The sequence below is a fragment of the Bufo gargarizans genome, chromosome 7 (assembly GCF_014858855.1).
Source record: "Bufo gargarizans isolate SCDJY-AF-19 chromosome 7, ASM1485885v1, whole genome shotgun sequence".
Lineage (NCBI taxonomy): Eukaryota > Metazoa > Chordata > Amphibia > Anura > Bufonidae > Bufo > Bufo gargarizans.
In genome coordinates this window covers 174,885,886-174,906,394 of record NC_058086.1, presented here as the reverse complement: position 1 = coordinate 174,906,394, position 20,509 = coordinate 174,885,886, and the positions used below count along the sequence as shown (strand labels likewise).

Genomic DNA, 20,509 nt, shown 5'->3' with positions numbered 1-20,509 from the left:
GCGATTTTTCACGCAACGCAGGCCCCATAGAAGTGAATGGGACTGTGTGAAAATCGCATGCATCCGCAAGCAAGTGCGGATGCAATGCGTTTTTCACTGATGGTTGCTAAGGCCCCTTTAACACGGGCGAGATTTCCGTGCGGGTGCAATGCGTGATGTGAACACATAGCACCCGCACTGAATCCGGACCTATTCATTTCAATGGGGCTGTGTACATGAGTTCCGCGTTGCATGAAAAACGCAGCATGGGGCTTCAGTGAAAAAAACATTGCATTTACAAACTGAGATCTTGTTTGTAACCCTTCAGTTTTTTATCATGCGCGTGAAAAACGCATCAAAATGCATTGCACCAATAAAGGCTTGAGATAGCTCGCTTTGCATGTAATGAGTCTCTCATATGTTAGTTCCATCTTTTAAATTGCATTACAGAAATAAATGAACTTTTGCACAATATTCTAATTTTTCGAGTTTCACCTGTATATGGAAGTGTTTAGTTACATACAAGTAAAAGATTAACTATGCCGTGATTGTGCTACAATAGCACAAAGTCTAACCTGCACCTTAAAGGAGTTGTCCCATGACAAATATTCTATAGTTTTAAAACCAGCACCTGGACCTGAATTCTTTTGTAATTGCATGTAATTAAAAATTTTGTATAGCCACTGAGTTAGTCAATAAAATGTATCTGTATAGCGCCACCTGCTGTTTGTTTTTTTCTTATTTCTTTGACCTGCTCACTGAGAAGGCCGCACATGCTCAGTTTCATCCTTCAACTGCCTCCTGAGCTGTGATAGGGATAGCATGGACACGCCCCCTGAACTCTGATAGGGAGAGCATGGACACGCCCCCTGAGCTGCAGCAGATAAGACACTCCCCTTGAGCTGTCAGCTTGGTATAAATCTAGCAGAGCAATGAATGAGGAGATCTCTGGACCCATGTGAGGTACAGGGCTGGTTCTAGCTTTGTTAGAAAGAGGTTGTCATGCACTATATGATCTCCGATTTTCATTTTTTACATTAGTCATGGGATATCCCCTTTAATGTGCAGAAGGAACTAAAACAAAGTGTACTGTGGATTATCATTTGCCATCTGATCTATAAATGCTACAATGGAAGCGGCGTACAACATAGATGCTCTAGAATTGCTGTTACATGGGGAATGCAAGTACTTTCAGGGTTGGTTACGATGATAAAACTTTACTGCCTGGAAAGAAGTCAGCCATGTTTTAAATTTTTGGCCATGAATGGTTCTCCAAAAAAGACTGTTCATTCTTTGAATATGTATGGATGTATGGGCAGTTTTAAGAACAGACAATATGGACTCAAATGTGCATGGCTGCATTGGCAAACAATTGCTAACCAGGCGATCGCTCATTCAACGGTTCTTCACCCATCAACCACCTTCTATCCAATGTTTGTGGTCACCTTAAAGGGGTTTTCTGGGAGTTTTATACTGATGATCTATCCTCTGGATAGGTCACCAGTATCTGATCAGTTGGGGTCCGACACCCGGGACCCCTGCCGATTTGCTGTTTGAAGAGGCAGCGCCACTCAGTAGTGCCGCGGCCTTCTCCAGCTTCTCCAGAGGATAGGTCATCAGTATAAAACTTCCCCAAAAAACGTTAAGATTTGTTTGGGAAAACCAATAATCTGCTAAAAGTAACGCTCCACCTTTGATTAAGGGATGCATACTCAAGGCTGTATTACACTTACATGCAAAAGTGTATCAATTTGGACCCAAGGACAAAGTCAGATTTTTTCCCCAAAAAAATTTAAAACTTTTTTCAAAGCAAGCTTCTAGGAAAGGCTTTTTTGATCCAACCATATGGACCATATCTCCATATGTAGCTCATGCACAAAGTCACAGTACATTTGTGTGTACAAGCCCAATCATTCTGCAAGATTGGATAAAAAGCAGTCACGTGGTTGCTGTTGACGGATCTCATATGTGCAGCATATCATACAGAATTTTTCCAGACTGGGTGCAGTTTTATGCATATAGGAATAAACCAGGGCACATAAGCAGGTCTTTATAGACTATATATTGAACCCTCAGCATTACGCTGTCTATGACCTGTGATAAGGCAGCATGGGACAGGATCTGTATGCAGACAGTACACAAGAATCACAATACAAAGAAGGTTCTTAACCTACCGTTGATTGACAAAAGGTGTAGAGAACTCAGCTAAGAGACGAAAATTACCAAAATATGGCAATAATCCTTCACCCTGGAAAATGAAGCAAAGATGTAAAAATATCTGTGGCAGACATGTGTTATATACAGCGCTCCCTCTTCACAGCTCCGGCGCCGGTCTACATTATGGCATTAGGGGAAGAATTCGGACCCAGTAAAATTTTATCTACAGAGAAGGGGGAATGCTGTATATACAGTACAAGAGAGGCAGAGCTCTGCAGAACATCGCACCACACCCAAGGCAACTTGGCAAATCTTTATACATATTACTGTACTCCATCATTGATTCAAAGTTATCAAAATTAGAGGCCATCGAAGTATAATAAAAGTAAAATATAAAATGGCGACTCACAACTGTGTTCATTGTGGTTCCACCGTTCTTTACCGGGTACCGACAAATGAGCATTTACCGCTGCGGACCATTGGTGTCATTGTTCTTCTCGTCTATGATCACCAGTCGTATAGCTATGTGCCTGGCTGGTACGATATGATTTTTATGGTCTTCACAGGTTCTACTGCTAGAGCTTGTCTATGGAGATCGCAAAGATTCTTGAATTTTACATGTACCTGTAAACCAGGGGTGGAGCTGAAATGCTGAAGTTTTCTAGTTAAAGGAAGCCTTTAGCAGTTTTTAAAGGGCATCTGTCAGCAGTTTTGTACATATGACACTGGCTGACCTGTTACATGTGCGCTTGGCAGCTGAAGGCATCTGTGTTGGCCCCATGTTCATATGTGTCCGCATTACTGAGAAAAATGATGTTTTATTATATGTAAATGAGCCTGTAGGAGCAACAGGGGCGTCGCCGTTACACCTAGAGGCTCTGCTCTCTCTGCTCATTTGCATATATTAAAACTTCATTTTTCTCAGCAATGCAGGCACATATGAACATGGGACCAACACAGATGCCTTCAGCTGCCAAGTGACATGTAACAGGTCAGCCGGTGTCAAAGGCAGTGGCGTCGCCAGGGGGGGGCCAGAGGGGGCCACGGCCCCCCCTACATCAAGCTGTGCCCCCCCAACTAAAATGTCTCCCATTCATTGTTGGTGTATGCTGCGCTGCGCTGCTGTGCACTGTGTAGGCACTAGGCAGCCCTACCGGACATCATCTTCACATCTGTTCTGATGATCTGAGTCACCGACTCGGTGCAGTTGCGGTCTCACTCTCGGGTCTCCACCCACCGCCGCCGCGCGGCGTCCCAGGCTCCGCCCACAGCTCCGCCCGGCCACGCCCCCGGCTCCGCCCCCGGCTCCAGGACCTGACCAGATTCATTCATCTACTGGCAGCAGCTGCTTAAAGTCATATTTTTTTTTTTTTCAACTTAAATTCCTTATAATGCGATATATTAATATATAGGGCTCTTACTCATTTTGGTTGGGTCGTTTCTTCAAAAAACAGACTTTTATAATATGTAAATGAGCTCTCTACCAGGCAAGTAAGGCAGTTACTTGCTGGTAGCAGCTGCATCCTCCTTTCATAAAGACGCCCCCTTCGCATGTTGGTTGACAGGGCCAGCGAACGCGCTCGTCTTCTGGCTGGCCCTGTCTGCGTTCAAAATCTGGTGCCTGCGCCGTACTGGTCTTCAGTCGGCGCAGGTGCACTGAGGGGACGACGCTCGCTCGGCCGCTCCATCCTCAATGCGCCTGCGCCGATGACGTTACATCTACACCCGGCGCAGGCGCACTGAGGAAGGAGCGGCCGAGCGAGCGTCCTCCTCTCAGTGCGCCTGCGCCGACTGAAGACTGGTACAGCGTAGGCGCCAGATTTTAAACGCAGACAGGGCCAGCCAGAAGACTAGCACGTTCGCTGGCCCTGTCAATCAACATGAGGAGGGGGCGTCTTTATGAAAGGAGGATGCGGCCGCCCTACCTGCTGGTAGAGAGCTCATTTACATATTATAAAAGTCAGTTTTTTGAAGAAACTACCCAACCAAAATGAGTAAGAGCACTATAATATATCGCATTATAAGGAATTTAAGTTGGCAAAAAAAAAATATGACTTTAGTGGGGTGACAGAAGCCCTTTAAGCCAGCCAGGCCCAGACTAGAGAACAGACAGTGTGTGGCGTGGCGTGGCGTGGCCCTACCCTACCGATACCGAACAGACTGGACTGAGCCTGACCTAGTGGAGACGGTGTGTAGCAGGTTAACTTAATAATAATAAGGTACAACTTACAAGTAGTGACTGAGTGGACTGACCTAGGCCTCTTTCACACTTGCGTTTGTCCGGATCCGGCGTGTACTCCACTTGCCGGAATTACACGCCGGATTCGGAAAAACGCAAGTGAACTGAAAGCATTTGAAGATGGATCCGTCTTCAAAATGCGTTCAGTGTTACTATGGCAGCCAGGACGCTATTAAAGTCCTGGTTGCCATAGTAGTAGTGGGGAGCGGCATACTTACAGTCCGTGCGGCTCCCGGGGCGCTCCAGAATGACGTCAGAGCGCCCCATGCGCATGGATGACGTGCCATGCGATCACGTCATCCATGTGCGTGGGGCGCCCTGACGTCACTCTGGAGCGCCCTGGGAGCCGCACGGACGGTAAGTATACCGCTCCCCCGCTCTCCACTACACTTTACCATGGCTGCCAGGACTTTAGCTTCCCGGCAGCCATTGTAACCATTCAGAAAAAGCTAAACGACGTTTAGCTTAAGGCCGGATCCGGATCAATGCCTTTCAATGGGCATTAATTCCGGATCCGGCCTTGCGGCAAGTCTGCAGGATTTTTGGCCGGAGAAAAAAGCGCAGCATGCTGCGGTATTTTCTCTGGCCAAAAAACGTTCTGGTCCGGAACTGAAGACATCCTGATGCATCCTGAACGGATTTCTCTCCATTCAGAATGCATTAGGATAAAACTGATCAGGATTCTTCCGGCATAGAGCCCCGACGACGGAACTCTATGCCGGGTCCGGACAACGCAAGTGTGAAAGAGCCCTAAGTCTCTTTCTATTCTAACTAGAGAGATTAGATCTGACTGAGTCTGAGAGGAGAGCTGGCTTGCGGCTGCCCCAGAATCTTCCTGATTTAAAAGTTAAAGGGGTTCTGCACTTTAATTTAACTGATGATCTATACTCTGGATAGATCATCAGCTTCTGATCGGCGGGGGTCAGACACCCGGGACCCCCGCCGATCAGCTGCTTGAGAAGGCACCGGCGCTCCAGTAGCGCCGCGGCCTTCTCACTGTTTACCGCCAGCCCACTGACGTCACGACTAGTATCAACTAGCGTGGACGCAGCTAAGCTCCATTCAAGGGACAGAGCTCAGCCGCGCTCAGGCTAGTTGATACTAGTTGTGATGTCAGTCAGTGAGAAGGCCGCGGTGCTGCTCGAGCGCGGCTGCCTTCTCAAGCAGCTGATCGGCGGGGGTACCGGGTGTCTGACCCCTGCCGATCAGAAGCTGAAGATCTATCCAGAGTATAGATCATCTCAGTTAAATGAACGTGCAGAACCCCTTTAAAGTTACTGTCAGTGCAGCCTGGATGATTACAGTGTTCACTTCACCGTTTAGAGAAATCATGTTCAAATGTGAGCGGTGGGAGAGTGATCTGTGGTCTGTGGATGTCATTACACTGGTATACGGGGGGGGGGGGGGTCTGTGGATGATACTCTTATAGTGTTATAGGGAGGGGGATCGGGGGTCTGTGGATGTCATGAGTCATTACACTGTTATAGGGGGGGGGGGGTCTGTGGATGATACTCTTAGGCTACTTTCACACTAGCGTTCATGGGTCCGTTCGTGAGCTCCGTTTGAAGGGGCTCACGAGCGGACCCAAACGCCTCCGTCCAGCCCTGATGCAGTCTGAATGGACGCGGATCCGCTCAGACTGCATCAGTCTGGCGGCGTTCAGGTGTCCGCCTGGCCGTGCGGAGGCGAGCGGATCCGTTCAGACTTACAATGTAAGTCAATGGGAACGGATCCGCTTGAAGATGTCACCATATGGCTCAATCTTCAAGCGGATCCGTCCCCCATTGACTTTACATTGAAAGTCTGAACGGATCCGCTCAGGCTGCTTTCACACTTAGAAATTTTTCTAAGTTATTAATGCAGACGGATCCGTACTGAACGGAGCCTCCGTCTGCATTAATATGATCGGATCCGTTCAGAACGGATCCGATCAAGCGCAAGTGTGAAAGTAGCCTTATAGTGTTATAGGGAGGGGGATCGGGGGTCTTTGGATGTCATGAGTCATTACACTGTTATGGGGGGGAGGGATCTGTGGATAATACCCTTATAGTGTTATAGGGAGGGGGATCATGACACTGTTACGGGGGGGGGGGGGAATCTGTAGATGACACTGTTATAGGGGGGGGGGAGATCTGTAAATGACAGTTATGGGGGGGGGGGGGATCTGTGCCACTCTGTGGATGACACTGTTAGACTCCCTTCAGACGTCCATAGCAGCGGCAATGTGCGGGTCCGCATTTTTTTTCGGGAACGGAATTGTGGACCCGGAAGTGCGGGACCGCCTTTCCGTATCCGGCAGCACGTCGTGCTGCCCTATAGAAATTAATGGGTCCGCAATTCCGTTACGCAAATTTCGGATGTGTGAATGGGGCCTTATAGGAAGAGGGATCCCGATATGACACTGATATGGGGTGGATCTGTGGATGACACATAGCATGAGATGCTATAAACGGTATGTGTCATCCACAGATCCCCCTCCATAAGTGTCATCCACAGATCCCCAGGCAGCTAGGAGATGTTGAAATCTGAGTGATTGGGGTTTTTCTTCCCTATTGCGGTTTTAGGTATTGGGTAAAGTATTGCAGCATTTCTAAGCATACTTGTGTAAATGTATCGTTGTTATAGCTGCCCCCCTACTTTTGTCCTGGCCCCCAGTGTGCCCCCCCAAAATTTGAAAGCTAGAGACGCCACTGGTCAAAGGTACAAATCTGCTGACAGATGCCCTTAGTGCTATATGGGTAACAGGTAGAACCTATTACCAGTTTTGTTCTGCTCAATCTGGGGGCAACATAAACTGGTGGCCGAGACCCTGAGGAAAATGCTGGCTACGCTACTTGAATTATCCCAGTCACTATGGAGCAGCTACATTGTGAACCAAGTGGGGGGCACTAATGGAGGCATTACTATTACCGGGGGCATTATCAATTTTGGAGAGCACTAATGGGGGGCATTAACATTACTGAGGGGCACTAATGGAGGCACTGTTAATACTGGGAGCCACATTGTGCCATAGTGACTTAACACCCGTGTTAAGCCATGCCCCCACAACCACGCCCCTTATATATCATGACAAGAAAAGAGCTGTAATAAATCAATCATTTAAATCAGGGCTGACGCTGAGCATCTGAAGCCACCGTTCACACTGTGAAATGAGAAAGTGATCATCCATTCCCTGCACGAGGGGATAACGGCATAACGTGAGACGATTACACATCTGGTCTATTCTGGAGAGTTGTTCCAAGCTAGTTCTTGTACAATGCGCACAGGCAGCCTCGGCAGTGCCTGAGCCTCTGCTTCTATAGAAAAGAGCATTTTAGTATTAGATATCAGATCAAAGTGGTTGATAATGGTGGATGGGTAGATAGAAAATGTCAAAATCATCACGTGGTGTTTTCCTGTGACTTTGGAGAAATTAATATCAAATTTAACTCTACCAGACCCATATGGGCAGTATAAATACTAAGGGGAAAAAATAGGCTCTTGATGCCCATAGCAACCAACCTCCATTTTTCCAGCGCCATTTAGAACATGAAAATGGAAATCAATTCGCCATGGGTAACAAGGCCTCTATGTGCTCCATGAGGCCCACTGCGTTCAACACCGAAGACCCCACACAGACCTTACAAAATGGCTCCATTATACACATACACAATGATTATGCAACATAAAAAGGAAATGGGTAAATGATGAGGTAAAGACGGGACAACTCAATAAAAAGCACTGCTACCCCGAAACCGCCACACATTAGTAGATCAAAGCCAAAGTTCATTAATGAGGGAGGGCGGGTTCTATTCGGTTCCGGCAGCCATTTTTACATAGGTGACCGATCTACCAGAATTGCCAATAGTTGGACACAATTGTAAAGCTAATAACAAAGTCACCGCCTGGCATCAGTTTCTTCAACTTCTCATTTACCAGAATGGCCATTTTGACATTTTAGGGCAGTAATAAAACCAGGCGTAATAACTGGTAGGCTGAGTAAATGAGGTCTCATTTATCTTTTCCCATTGCACCGTTCCAGAAATAAAACAGTTTAATAATAAGCGCCTGTTCACACGACAGATTTTGAACTGTGCTGACCCGCTCGCGGCTTAGTTTCATTGAATGGAGCTAAGCGACCAGTGGGGAGCCACCATGGATGTCCACACACACACCACACCAAGAAAGGGGATATCCATACTTGGCGTGGTTGTGGCTTTAAACCGCTGGCCTGTGAACTGCAGCGCTGCCCATGAATGAAATTCCGACGTCGGAATTTTGCCACAGAGTGTGAACGGTTCTTAATAATAACAGGACCCGCCTATAGGCGTATTTCAGTTAGCTAGCTACGCCGCAATCTGCGACTTCACCCCGCTCACCCCAGGTCTAAAAAGTTGGCATGGCAGGGAAGGGCAGGCAGACCGGTCTCATTTACCATTTTCTAGGTCTGAATGTAACACAGCTCGGAAGCGGTCTTACATTTGGAAGTGGCGGAGGATCCACCGAAGTTATGAAGAGGCTGGCCCCACTACATAACTCTAGCGGATCCACCGCCAGTGCAGACGGCACAAAAGGTAAAAAGTGCTCGTTTTGTACAATGGTCCAGTCATCTTAACTAAGTCAGGGGGTAGATATTAAAATGCACGAGCCAGTTACTAGCTGGTATCTGTAGTGCTTCTGAGTGCACGGGGTATGGTGGATACTGCTGGATGAGAGGGCCTGGAGATAAAGGTTGAAGAGGGTTGAATGAAGAAGAGTTAGATTGGACATGTGATAGGCCACCCTAATAAGATATGTTTTTAGGGAGTGCCTAAAACTCTGAGAGTTGGGAATTAACCTAATTGCTTGGGGTAGGACATTCCAGAGAACTGGTGCAGCTCAGGAGAAGTCTTGAAAATGGGGCTAACCCCTTATTCACAGTGTTTTGGTCAGTGATTTTCATAATTATTCTGAGCCCAAACCAGGTGCGGCTCTAAACACAGAACAGGTGCAGATCTTTCCTTCGTACCTCAGGTCTGTGGAGGCTCCAATCCTGGTTTTAGCTCTCAATCACTGATGGAAATCACTGACCAAAACACTGACGTGTGAACTAGGCATAAGAGCTTTGGATAATGGTGGATTTTAGTCTTATCATTAGCAAAACGGACAAGGTGGTAAACAGACACAAGGGAGCAGATGTAGTGGGGTGCAGTAATCGCTTGCTAGCTAGCTAGCGGAGGAGACCGCTGCTATTACATGCAGCAATTTCCTCTACAACATGGGGAGGAGCGATCGCAATGCCATCGCTCGTCCCAATACTGTCTAGTGGTTGGCCGGCGGCTGATCATTATTAGACACCATGCGTAAAAATCGGAATTGCCTGATGAACTAGCAATCGGCGGCGGCAGTTTTACACTGCAAAATGGTTACTAATGAACGTTCATGTGAACGCTCAATAGCAATGATCAGCCGAAATATCGGCCAGTGTAATACAGCCTTAAGAGTTTTTGTGGTTTCCACAGTAAGGTTGTTAGTATGCAATTTAAAAATTTAACTTATTGATACATTGAGGGTCGTCCTGATCCCCTCAGAGTACCAGATCTACACTGCCCTGCTCCTACAGCCTCTCCTACCTTAATTGACAGTGCAAGGCACCTTGTCTGGTCATGCACTTGCGCCATAAGCAGGGCAGCTACTTTCACAGGAGCACAGAGGAGTACTGCACGTGAGCCAACGCAGGAAACTACAGCGCAGGTGCAAGAAGGCTGTGCCACGAGTCAGGCTCTGTCCATCAAGAGGAGGTTAGAAATGGCTGCAGGATCAAGGCTGTGAAGATCTAGTGCTCTGAGCCACGCCTTGGGGCACTGATAAGTTCATTTGAATACTAGCAAAAAGAGTTCTAACTCTGGAATGGTGCAACAGAAGGAGATAAGTAAGGCAGGATTTTACACAGCAGGATCAACCCTGCCAGGCACTATGACTGGTTTCATAGGGTTTATCCCGCTGACAGATACGGAGTCCTCAAAGGACAAATCATTCTAGGTTATCTACGCCTAAGATGACCTAACAATTGGCAGGCCATGCTGAGTGTAATTTCATGATAGGTTGCCCACCATCACGCATAAGTTGTAAAGCGGTGTCTCTCTAGGTGTTCTGTAATAAAACCCCCATCATTTTTACCCAGGTAGTGGTGCATGGCTGACATGTTAGTGATTGCTACTCTAACAAGACGTACTTACTGGTCCATGAGCGAACAGAGGCCTGAAAAGCAAGGGGTGACTCCAAGACAACAGATGTGAACAGTCTTCATACCAGTACTCTTACATACTGGTAAATCCATACCATGGTCTGAGACAGCTTGGCTTATACTATTAGTATTACACACAGACAAGTCAGTATCTGGCTTATTATATGTTTGTGGAAGCTGAATATTAAAGAGTGACTACCACAGTGTTGTCGTGTTAAGGGTTGAGTGCAGAGAGTAAGGGCATTAGTTGTGGTTAGTACTTTTGGAGACACAGAACCATGCATTCATCACTCACAGACAGAAAGTGGAAGGGACTGTCTACCTAGTTGAACCCACCAACAGTGAGCTGATCGCCATGGGTCCTGCCACTAAATCCTCCCCATGATATCTGTGTGTCCTTCTATATACTTGCCAACAATTCCAATTTTGCAGAGACAATCCTGTGAATTAGGCACCGCTGGGGCAGGACTTATTCAAGCCCCGCCCCAAGGGTGCAGTTTCATTGGTATTCCCTTGTGGTCCAAAGGGCCAGGTCTTAAATGTCCAGATTTCCCCCTTCTTTTTCTTTTTTATGCATGGACAACTATTTTAAGGGGCGTGTCCACACTTGAAGATTCTACTGAGCTCTTCTTGGTTCTGCTTCTAGGAAAGTCAATATGACAGCCACTACAGCTTTCACAAGCTTTCTAAAAAATTTCCAGATCAGCAAGTCTGACAAGGTTATATAGTCACACTGGATGGGCCGATGTATCTCTGCATAACTAGGTAGGTCTACTATTTAGAAGATTGTGGAAACTGGATGATAACAAGACTTAGCTGAACCCCGACGTCCACCACACACAAGTATCTGAAAGGGGTTGTCTCATCTCAACCTTTATGGCAAATCGCTAGGATATGCCACATATGTCAAGTGGGGGTCCCACCTCTGGGACCTGCTCCTATTTCCAGATTGGGTGCCTCTAAAGAGAAGGGAGAGTGGCAGAGCATGCTCAGCCAGCCTCCATTCACTGCTATGGGAGTTTGAAAAATAGTTGAGTGCTGGCTCAGTTATTTGTAACAGTCCCATAGTGGAGGACAGAGAGGTGGCTGCGCTTGCATGGCTTTCTCCCCATTCCTTACTAGGGGAATTACGAAAATAGCTGAGAGAGCTCATTCTGCTTTTTACATAAGTCCCATAGCAGTGAATGAAAAGAATGTTGCGCATGCGCTGTGTGCTCTCCTTCATTTTAGGGCTTTGTTTTGGAAATAGGAGCGGGTTCCAGAGGTGGTACTCGCTCCTGTCTGACATTTGTGGCATGAGATGGGACAACCCCTTTAAGATGCATCTGAACAGAAGGTTAGCAATTTGAGAGTTGAATTCCCAGTGAATACAGCAACAAAACAAATTACGGCATACTGCATCATAAGGACAATAGGGGCATTGCTTCTAATATCTCCATAATATAGTACTGTACCAAGGCACCATATAGCAGGGCACAGACGGACTGCATATGGCGTCATGGTATGAAGCTCACAGACTCTGTGCGTATAACATTTCAGTTAACAACAGTAATCCATGTACTTGAAGGCTATGTACACCTTTTGCTTTATTATTGCATTGTACTGATTTTGAGCAAAACATTTTTTTTTAATTGGTCTTTATTCAAAATATGGCGTCCTTTTTTCTGTACAAAGTTGACATGCTCTAGTACAGGGATGCCTAACCTGCGGCCCTCCAGCTGCTGCAAAACTACAGCTCTCAGCTTGCCCGGAGTGCCTACAGCTATCAGCCTAAGCCGAGCATGATGGGAGTTGTAGTTTAACAACAGCTGGAGGGCCACAGGTTGAGCATCCCTGCTATAGTAGTACCCTTTGGATTTTCTGTCTTTTCCGTCATTTGGGGAGCAGACGGACTCCTTCTCTCTGCTCTCTGACCTCCTAAACACTCATTATATCGCAGTTCTTATCTTACTGATAAGAATGTGGCTTAAAGGGGTTATTCAACCCCTATAATGCCCCCCAAAATGCCTGGGCCCCTTATACTGGTTATTGTTTTGATCTGTGTGACATGGAGATGCAGTGGTGGGCATCAGGAGCGATGCAGGTGCTGGGGAGCGGGGTATGTATGACCAGTATGAGAGGCCAGGGCATTTTGGGGGGCTTTTTAAGGGTTAGATAACCCCTTTAAATAAGTGTTTATGACCTATTAGGAGGGTTATTAGCTGACCAGCACAAAGTGATAGTACCAGTCACACAGCTAGGAAAAAAGTTAACCCTTTGTGACAGAATGGCTCAATATTTTTATTTTTATTTTTTTCCTTCAGTTAACATAGCATTCAACATTACAATTTTAATTGTACAGAAGGGTTTTGTACATTTCACAGGGTTTATACCATGTGTATATCTTTGTTAATAACAGATTATAGTCATGGGTACAAATCTTTGAACTTACAACATATTAATAGTCTTAAACAAAGCACTTACTAGTCTATTTCTGCTAGTAATTATTCACCAAAACAATAGTGGGGAAAAGGCTATATATCACTCCTATTAGTCCTTCGTCTGGAGGTGCTATTCCCTGTTGACTCACAGAGAAACACCTTAATCCACATGTGACAGAGTGTAGGAATATTGCAAAACACAGGAATGTGACAAAAGACGTAGGAAAGCGCGAGGTAATCGCTCCAGGGGAGAGGAAACGTGCGGTCTCTGATTCAATCTAGAAAGAGTTGCTGTGTATCAGGGCTGCTAGCAAAACTCAGCCAGGGCTCCCATACCTTGTAATATTTGGCCGTAAATAAAGGCCAACTGAAAAAAAAAAATTTTTAGCCAAAAATGGGTAACATGCAATTATAGGCAATCATAGACAAAAATTGCCTCTGAAGGTGTACATAGCCTTTAAAGGGATTCTGTCACCAGGTTTCACCCCCTCCAGATAAAAATATGGTTATGTTCAGGGAGCTTTAACCATTCCTAATGTGGTCTTATAAATGTAATCTGTAGGCTCATTTTGCTAAAAATACGCTATTACTAACCTGTCATTCATAAAAATAAGGTGCCCAAGGGGATGTAAATGGCTCCAAGCTGCCGCCCGCACCCGCTGTCGTTCGTGCCCAGCGCCGCCTCATAATCTTCTGTGACGCCTCCCGCTCTCCCTCCCTCCCCCCTCCTCCTGCTGTAAGATTGCAATGTTACAGCAGGAGGAGGGGGGAGGGAGGGAGAGGGGGAGGCGTCACAGCAATGTAATAGCAGGAGGAGGGGGGAGGCGTCACAGCAATCTTACAGCAGCATGAGGAGGGAGGGAGAGCGGGAGGCGTCACAGAAGATTATGAGGCGGCGCTGGGCACGAACGGCGGCGGGTGCGGCCGGCAGCTTGGAGCCATTTACTTCCCCTTGGGCACCTTTTTTTTTTTGAATGACAGGTTAGTAAAAGCGTATTTTTAGCAAAATGAGCCTACAGATTACATTTATAAGACCACATTAGGAATGGTTAAAGCTCCCTGAACATAACCATATTTTTATTTGGAGGGGGTGAAACCTGGTGACAGAATCCCTTTAAAGATAGGGCGATTGACCACTAGATTCAGGGTCCAATGCACTGATCACTCATAAATGACCCCCACAAGCAGTTCTCAACATATTTCTAATGGAAGTAATGGAAGGGTAGATGTAATGCTGCACTCAGGTCAAGATGCTAAATAAACACAACCAGATGGCTAAAGTGTATGGAGATGAAGTTCATAGATTCAACAGACATGGGGGAATTTATCACGCCCCGCGCTCTACAGATCTGACTTCAAAACGTCTGGAAATAGAGCATTTTTGGGCTGACTTGCACAAAAACTTTTTGCATTTTTACACCATTCACTTCAGTTTTAAAAAGAGGTCAGGATAGTAGGCGTGATTAGCTATAATAAAGGGGTTATCCAAGTTCTATAATGCCCCCCCATATGCCCGGGCCCCTCATTGAGGTTGTTCTTACCTCGCTCCCCGGCACTCATGTCGCTTCTCATACAGGCACACCGGCACGGCCGCCACTGCATCTCCCTGTTAAGCGGATGAAAACATCCGGCGTGGGAAGGGGGCTGGCAGCCAATAGCAGGTGACGCTAGGAAGGCTCGTTCCTGTCGCAGCCTGCTATTGACTAAACACCCCCCTTCCCCGACACCAGATGTTTTCCTCCTCGCGATAAGGAGATGCAGCAGTGGTCGTGCCGGTATGAGAAGCCACGTGGGTGTCAGGGAGTGAAGTACAACCTCTATGAGGGGCCGAGCATTATAGAACTTGGATAACCCCTTTAATAAGCTTTACTCCAGACTTATGACTGGGGCCTTTTTAAAAAGTCGCAAAAAAAGTCACAAACTCTCTCCAGGAGGAAGATGGCATAGAAAAACTGGAGTGGCCTTTCTAGAGAGAAGTGTGAGGCTTAAAGATGTTCCAAGTTTGACAAACAATGTGTGCTGTTTGGTGAATTTGGCGCAAAGTGCACCAACGCATACACAAGGAAAACGGACTTCAAATATTATCCTCACGATTAATTTCCCACCACATAGACCATGCAGTATGCAGGAAGCAACACACAAACCATGCAGCCAATGACTGGCTTCAGCGGTCATGTGTCCCCAAGTGGCACGTCACTGCTGAAGTCAGTCATTGGCGGCAGCAGTGCACGTGACTGTGATGCAACGGAAAAAACAAGACGAGGACTGGAAGATGGAGACACCAGAGTCATCACGGAGGACCATAGCTGTGGGGAGCAGGTAAGTGTGAAACTTCACTTACTGAGGCAGGTTGCCAGAATTAAGTGAAAACGACTTATTCCTGGACATCCCCTTTAAAGAACATGGTACAATTTTATAAGGATTGCTACATTGGCAGGTAATGGACATATAATGATATATCTGCAGAAATATCCCTTATGTTAAAGGGGTTGTCTCTTGAAGACAACCCAAGTCCATAAAGCAAGACGCCCTATAAGTCAAAAAGGAGAGACATTTTGTATGAGTGGCTCCTGTTCTGACGGACCTTGGCTCTCCTTCTATTACATGGGCTGTAGGCAAAATCCCTGCTTACCAGACAGGATCAGCTTTTTCCCCAGGGTTGTCATTAAGAGCTATATTCAATGTAAAGAAGAATAGGCTTTATAATGGCGGCCCATGCCCACTACTCTACCGGGCGGGCACAGGAGCCAAGTTACTCAACCTACTTCTTGGAGGCATCACCTGGGATCCCTGCAGGCCGTGTCCAGCATTGTGAAGGCCTCAAGTCTGTCTTTAGGGAACATGCTTGCTTTCCGGCTCTTAAAGGGCCAGCACGCACACACTCTACTTGCTTCCAGCCAATGGCTGGTTACTTGTGTCTATTTAACACTGCTTCCCCAGGTGGAAGGTGCCTGAGCTTTAGGTTCCTAGCATGCAAGTGCTTCAGTGAAAGTGTGCTTTTTCTGTCTCTCTGTGTACCGTACCTCTGCCTGTTCATCGACTCTGATTATCTGCCGCCTGCCCTGACTATAGCCTGACTACTGTATTTAATTATTGCTGCCTGCCCTGACCGTGGACCAGTTTCACGGATACACACAAACTCTGCCTGCCCCAAACTCAGCCTCGGCCTTTGCAACGGCGTCTCTGACCACTATTAGTCAGCCACCAATTACAGCGGGGCCATCTCAAGAAGTAAGCAGCCTGGTGGCTCCCCTGCGGTTTGTGAAGAGCACATTCCTGTATAAGAGCTAAAGGATGAAAACCAGGGGACTTCCAGGATAACGCCCATGGAGGTAGCCCAAAGTCAAGCATCTTAGTTAATCTTGCATCTATCTGGTGAGGCCCTATCTTGGGCTAACCCTGTATGGGAGAGAGGAGAGTGGTTCCTGTCCTGATGGACTTGAGCTGTCCTTCTATTACACGGGCTGTACGGGAAATGCCTGGTTACCTAGAAGGAGCAGTTTTTTTCCAGGGTTGGTGGAAGCAGGACCTAGTCCTAGGACAATCGGCTGATCACCCTGGCAGCTGCATTTTGAAAGGGACAGTCTCTGATTAGACAACCCCTTTAAAAAGATTTAGTTTTCCAATTGTTATGGAATCACTAATACTGAATATACAGAATAATACAATTACCTAATATGAAACATAAGGAGAAGGCGATGTGCTGGGGTCGGATATGTGCTAAGTACTTATTATCCTATACTTGTCATCCTTCTATGTTTAGAATACTCACAGGTCTATCTTTTTTTAGATTGCTACAAAGTTTTATCTTCACTTAACCTCAAAGTTGTAAGCCAATGTCTAGCAATAAGTATCAAAGAAGGAATTATCATTAAAATGGGCCTGTCCCCTCTCCTGACTTGTCTGTTTTAGTAACTACTTGCATTCCTCATGTAATAACTATTCTGGAGCCTCTATTCTTATGACTATGTTGTGCCATTATTTTATTATTCCTTCTAGAAGTTATAAATGAATTACTAGCAGTCTGCAATAAAGGTCTAGATGGGTGTTACCAGTTAGGGGGGGGTGTCCCTGCATAGTCTGACACTGGTAGCACTGACTGTAGAAGGACACACCCCAACTGGTAACACCCATATGGACCTTCATCACAAACTTTCTTAACTTCTAGCAGGAATAATACAGGGACAGTACAACACAGAGTGATAAGAATAGATGCTGCAGAATTTTTATTACATGGGGAGTGCAAGTAGTTACTAAAACAGCCGTGTCAGGAGAGGTGACGGGTCCTCTTTAAATCAATTGTTCGAGTATGTGTTTTGTCCCTAAATCTATTACTAACAAATCCTGGTAATAATCTATGGGAATGATTTATTCTTTCTGTATCCAGCTGACGTATACACATGTCTGCATGTTGTTCTACAGTTCAACCACTGTAGATCAGTATTTTATGATACAATATTTGAGACAATAACTGGATATATATATACATATACTGTATATACTGTATATACCTCCTTGGCCCCTATAGTTCAAAAACATAAAATACAATAAGCAATATTTGGCATCTATACAATACTGTGCAGTTGACGCCTTGGCACATGCAAGCCTGGCGCCTCCTCTGGCTACTACTTGCTCATGCACATGCAGCTTTGACAGAAAACGTCACTATATCACAAGCTAATAAAGCATGCAGTGAGATTTTCTCTCCAACCTCGATACGCTATGCTCATGTAGGCCTACCTGTATTCATTTACTGTATAGAGGACAGAAAGAAATTTTCAGCATTCCATGCAAACATACAGAGTTCCTTCGCTGCCAGCAGGTCCCGCTATGTAAGTCACTGCAGGACTGCAGGACCTACCTGGCAGCAGCAGAGAAGATCACTCAAGCCATGTACATAGGAGATTGACCAAGAATCAGCTTCAAGGAGCAAGTGCTTTATTTATTTAACTTTTTTCTTTTTTGTTGTCGAGCATTATTTAGGAATTAAAGGGCTTCTCTCACTTCAGCAAATGGCATTTATCATGTAGAGAAAGTTAATACAAGACACTTACTAATGTATTGTGATTCTCATATTGCCTCCTTTGCTGGCTGGATTCATTTTCCCATCACATTATACACTGCTCGTATCCAGGGGTTATGACCACCCTACAATCCAGCAGCGGTGGTTATGCCTGCACACTATAGGAAAAAGTGCTAGCCTATGCACCCTCCCATGGTCCGGGCCAGCACTTTTTCCTGTAGTGTGCAAGCACGACCACTGCTGCTGGATTGCCAAGGTGGTCGTAACCCCTGGATACGAGCAGTGTATAATGTGATGGAAAAATTAATCCAGCCAGCAAAGGAGGCAATATGGACAATCACAATTCATTAGTAAGTGCCTTGTATTAACTTTCTCTACATGATAAATGCCATAAAGTGAGACAACCCCTTTAACTTATAAAGTCTCCGTTGACTCCAAATGTGGTGGTTGCAAATCCTTGTTTTGATCCTTTGAGAAAATAATTAGGATTAAAGGTATTACGTGGCATTAGACCATCGGAAGTAATGCAGATCTCTTATCAGATTAGACTCTTGGGCCTTGAAAGTTTATTTGTGGCCAATCTTTCCAACTTGTCTGCTGGTACTACTTGAGTATAAGTTAATACGGCACTCACCAGTACATAGTAGTAAGCATACAGAGCTGCCACATGATGCGTCACAAAATACTTATCGCCAATCGCCTTCCAGTAACAAATAATCAGTACCAAGTCTGCAAGAGAAGAAAGCCAGAATGACTTCCAATATGCACTGAAGATGAATCCGGCAGGTGGTAGGGAAGAGATTTGGGTACATATTGTAACTAGTGTTGAGCGAACTTGCGATTTGCAAGTTCGGCGTTCGGGTTATCTAAGAATTCCGTAATGGATTCCGTTACCACGGACCCTAATGGAATCCTAGAAGAGGCATTCCGTATTGCATTCCGTCATAATAGATGGCCATACAGAATGCAATACGGAATGCCTCTTATAGGATTCCATTATGGTCCGTGGTAACGGAATCCATTACGGAAATCTTAGATTACCCGAACGCCGAACTTGCAAATCGCAAGTTCGCTCAACACTAATTGAAACCAATAAAATGCATGGTCGTATTAAAGGGCAAACCCGGATACTCATGCTTAAGGCCTCATGCACATAACATTTTTAGTCCGCATCTAATCTGCATTTTTGCGGATCTCATGCAGAGACATTCATTTCTATGGGGCTGCACAAAATGCGGACAGCACAAAGATGTTATCAATGTGCAGTCCGCATCCGTGCAGCTGTATGTCTGGCCAGCAAAAAAAATAATAATATGTCCTATTCATGTCCGTTGTGCGGAATGAGATAGTTCAGGACACATTTAGGCCTCTTTCACACGAGCGTGTCCGGATAAGGTCCGGATGCGTTGCAGCAAACCCGCGCAAGTAGGTACGCAATTGCAGTCAGTTTTTATCGCGCGGGTGCAATGTGTTTTGCATGCACGTGATAAAAAACTGAATGTGGTACCTAGACCCGAAGTTCAGGTTTGGGTTCAAGGTTGTGTAGATTGTATTATTTTCCCTTATAACATGGTTATAGCATTCTGAATACAGGATGCATAGTACAATAGGGCTGGAGGGGTGCTTGCGATTTTCACGCAGCCCCATTCACTTCTATGGGGCCTGCGTTGCGTGAAAAACGCACAATATGGAACATGCTGCGATTTTCAGGTAACGCAAAAATCACCGCTCATATGCACAGCCCCATAGAAATGAATGGGTCCGGATTCAGTGCGGGGGCAATGCGTTCACCTCACGCATTGCACCCGCACGGAAATCTCGCCCGTGTGAAAGAGGCCTTAGGGCTGTTTCACACAAGCGAGTCCATTGCGGGAATCGCGCTCCGTGTGCGAGTGTGATCCTCCGCTCTGGACTTGCAGGCGCGCACAGCATTACTATGATTTATAATGCTATGTGTCTCTGCTTGACCTTATTTCTACAGAATCATACTGACAGCTTTATGTCACTATGATTCTGTGGAAAAAAGGCCATGCAGAGACACACAGCATTATAGATCAGTATAATGCAGTGCGCTCCTGCAAGTCCAGAGCGGAGGATCTCACTCGCACACGGAGCGCGATTCCCGCAATGGACTCGCTTGTGTGAAACAGCTCTTACAGACTGCAAAACACATCGGGTCATGTGCATGAGGCCTAACTGTGTACATGGTGCAGTAATCATTCTTAAAGGGGTTGTCCCATTAAAACAAAGTAACCCCTTATCAATAGGATAGGGGATAAGTGTCTGATCAGTGGGGGTCCTACCGAACAGGGACCTGGGTTGTCCCAATTGACTGGAGTAATTTTCAGCTCTAAGGGACTGCACAGGATAGGGGATAAGTGAGTGGGGGTCCGTGTTCCTTGTTTGAATGCAGCGCTGGGCGAGCGTACATGCTACCGCTCCATTCCACTCCAAAGGGGCTGCCGGAGATAGCTGGGCACTTGTAT

At 46.1% G+C, this 20,509-nt stretch overlaps 1 protein-coding gene across 2 annotated transcripts in view; it reads right to left on the bottom strand.

The window, feature by feature from the left end:
* TLCD4 (TLC domain containing 4) overlaps positions 1–20,509 on the bottom strand; it is a 62,217-nt gene that overhangs the window by 2,702 nt on the left and 39,006 nt on the right. For both annotated transcript variants that reach the window (XM_044300500.1, XM_044300499.1), the window contains exons 5-6: positions 18,658–18,752; positions 2,154–2,227 (exon numbers count right to left, since the gene is read on the bottom strand). In XM_044300500.1, the coding sequence (XP_044156435.1) occupies positions 2,154–2,227; positions 18,658–18,752 (169 nt within the window). The remainder of the gene's footprint in view (positions 1–2,153; positions 2,228–18,657; positions 18,753–20,509) is intronic.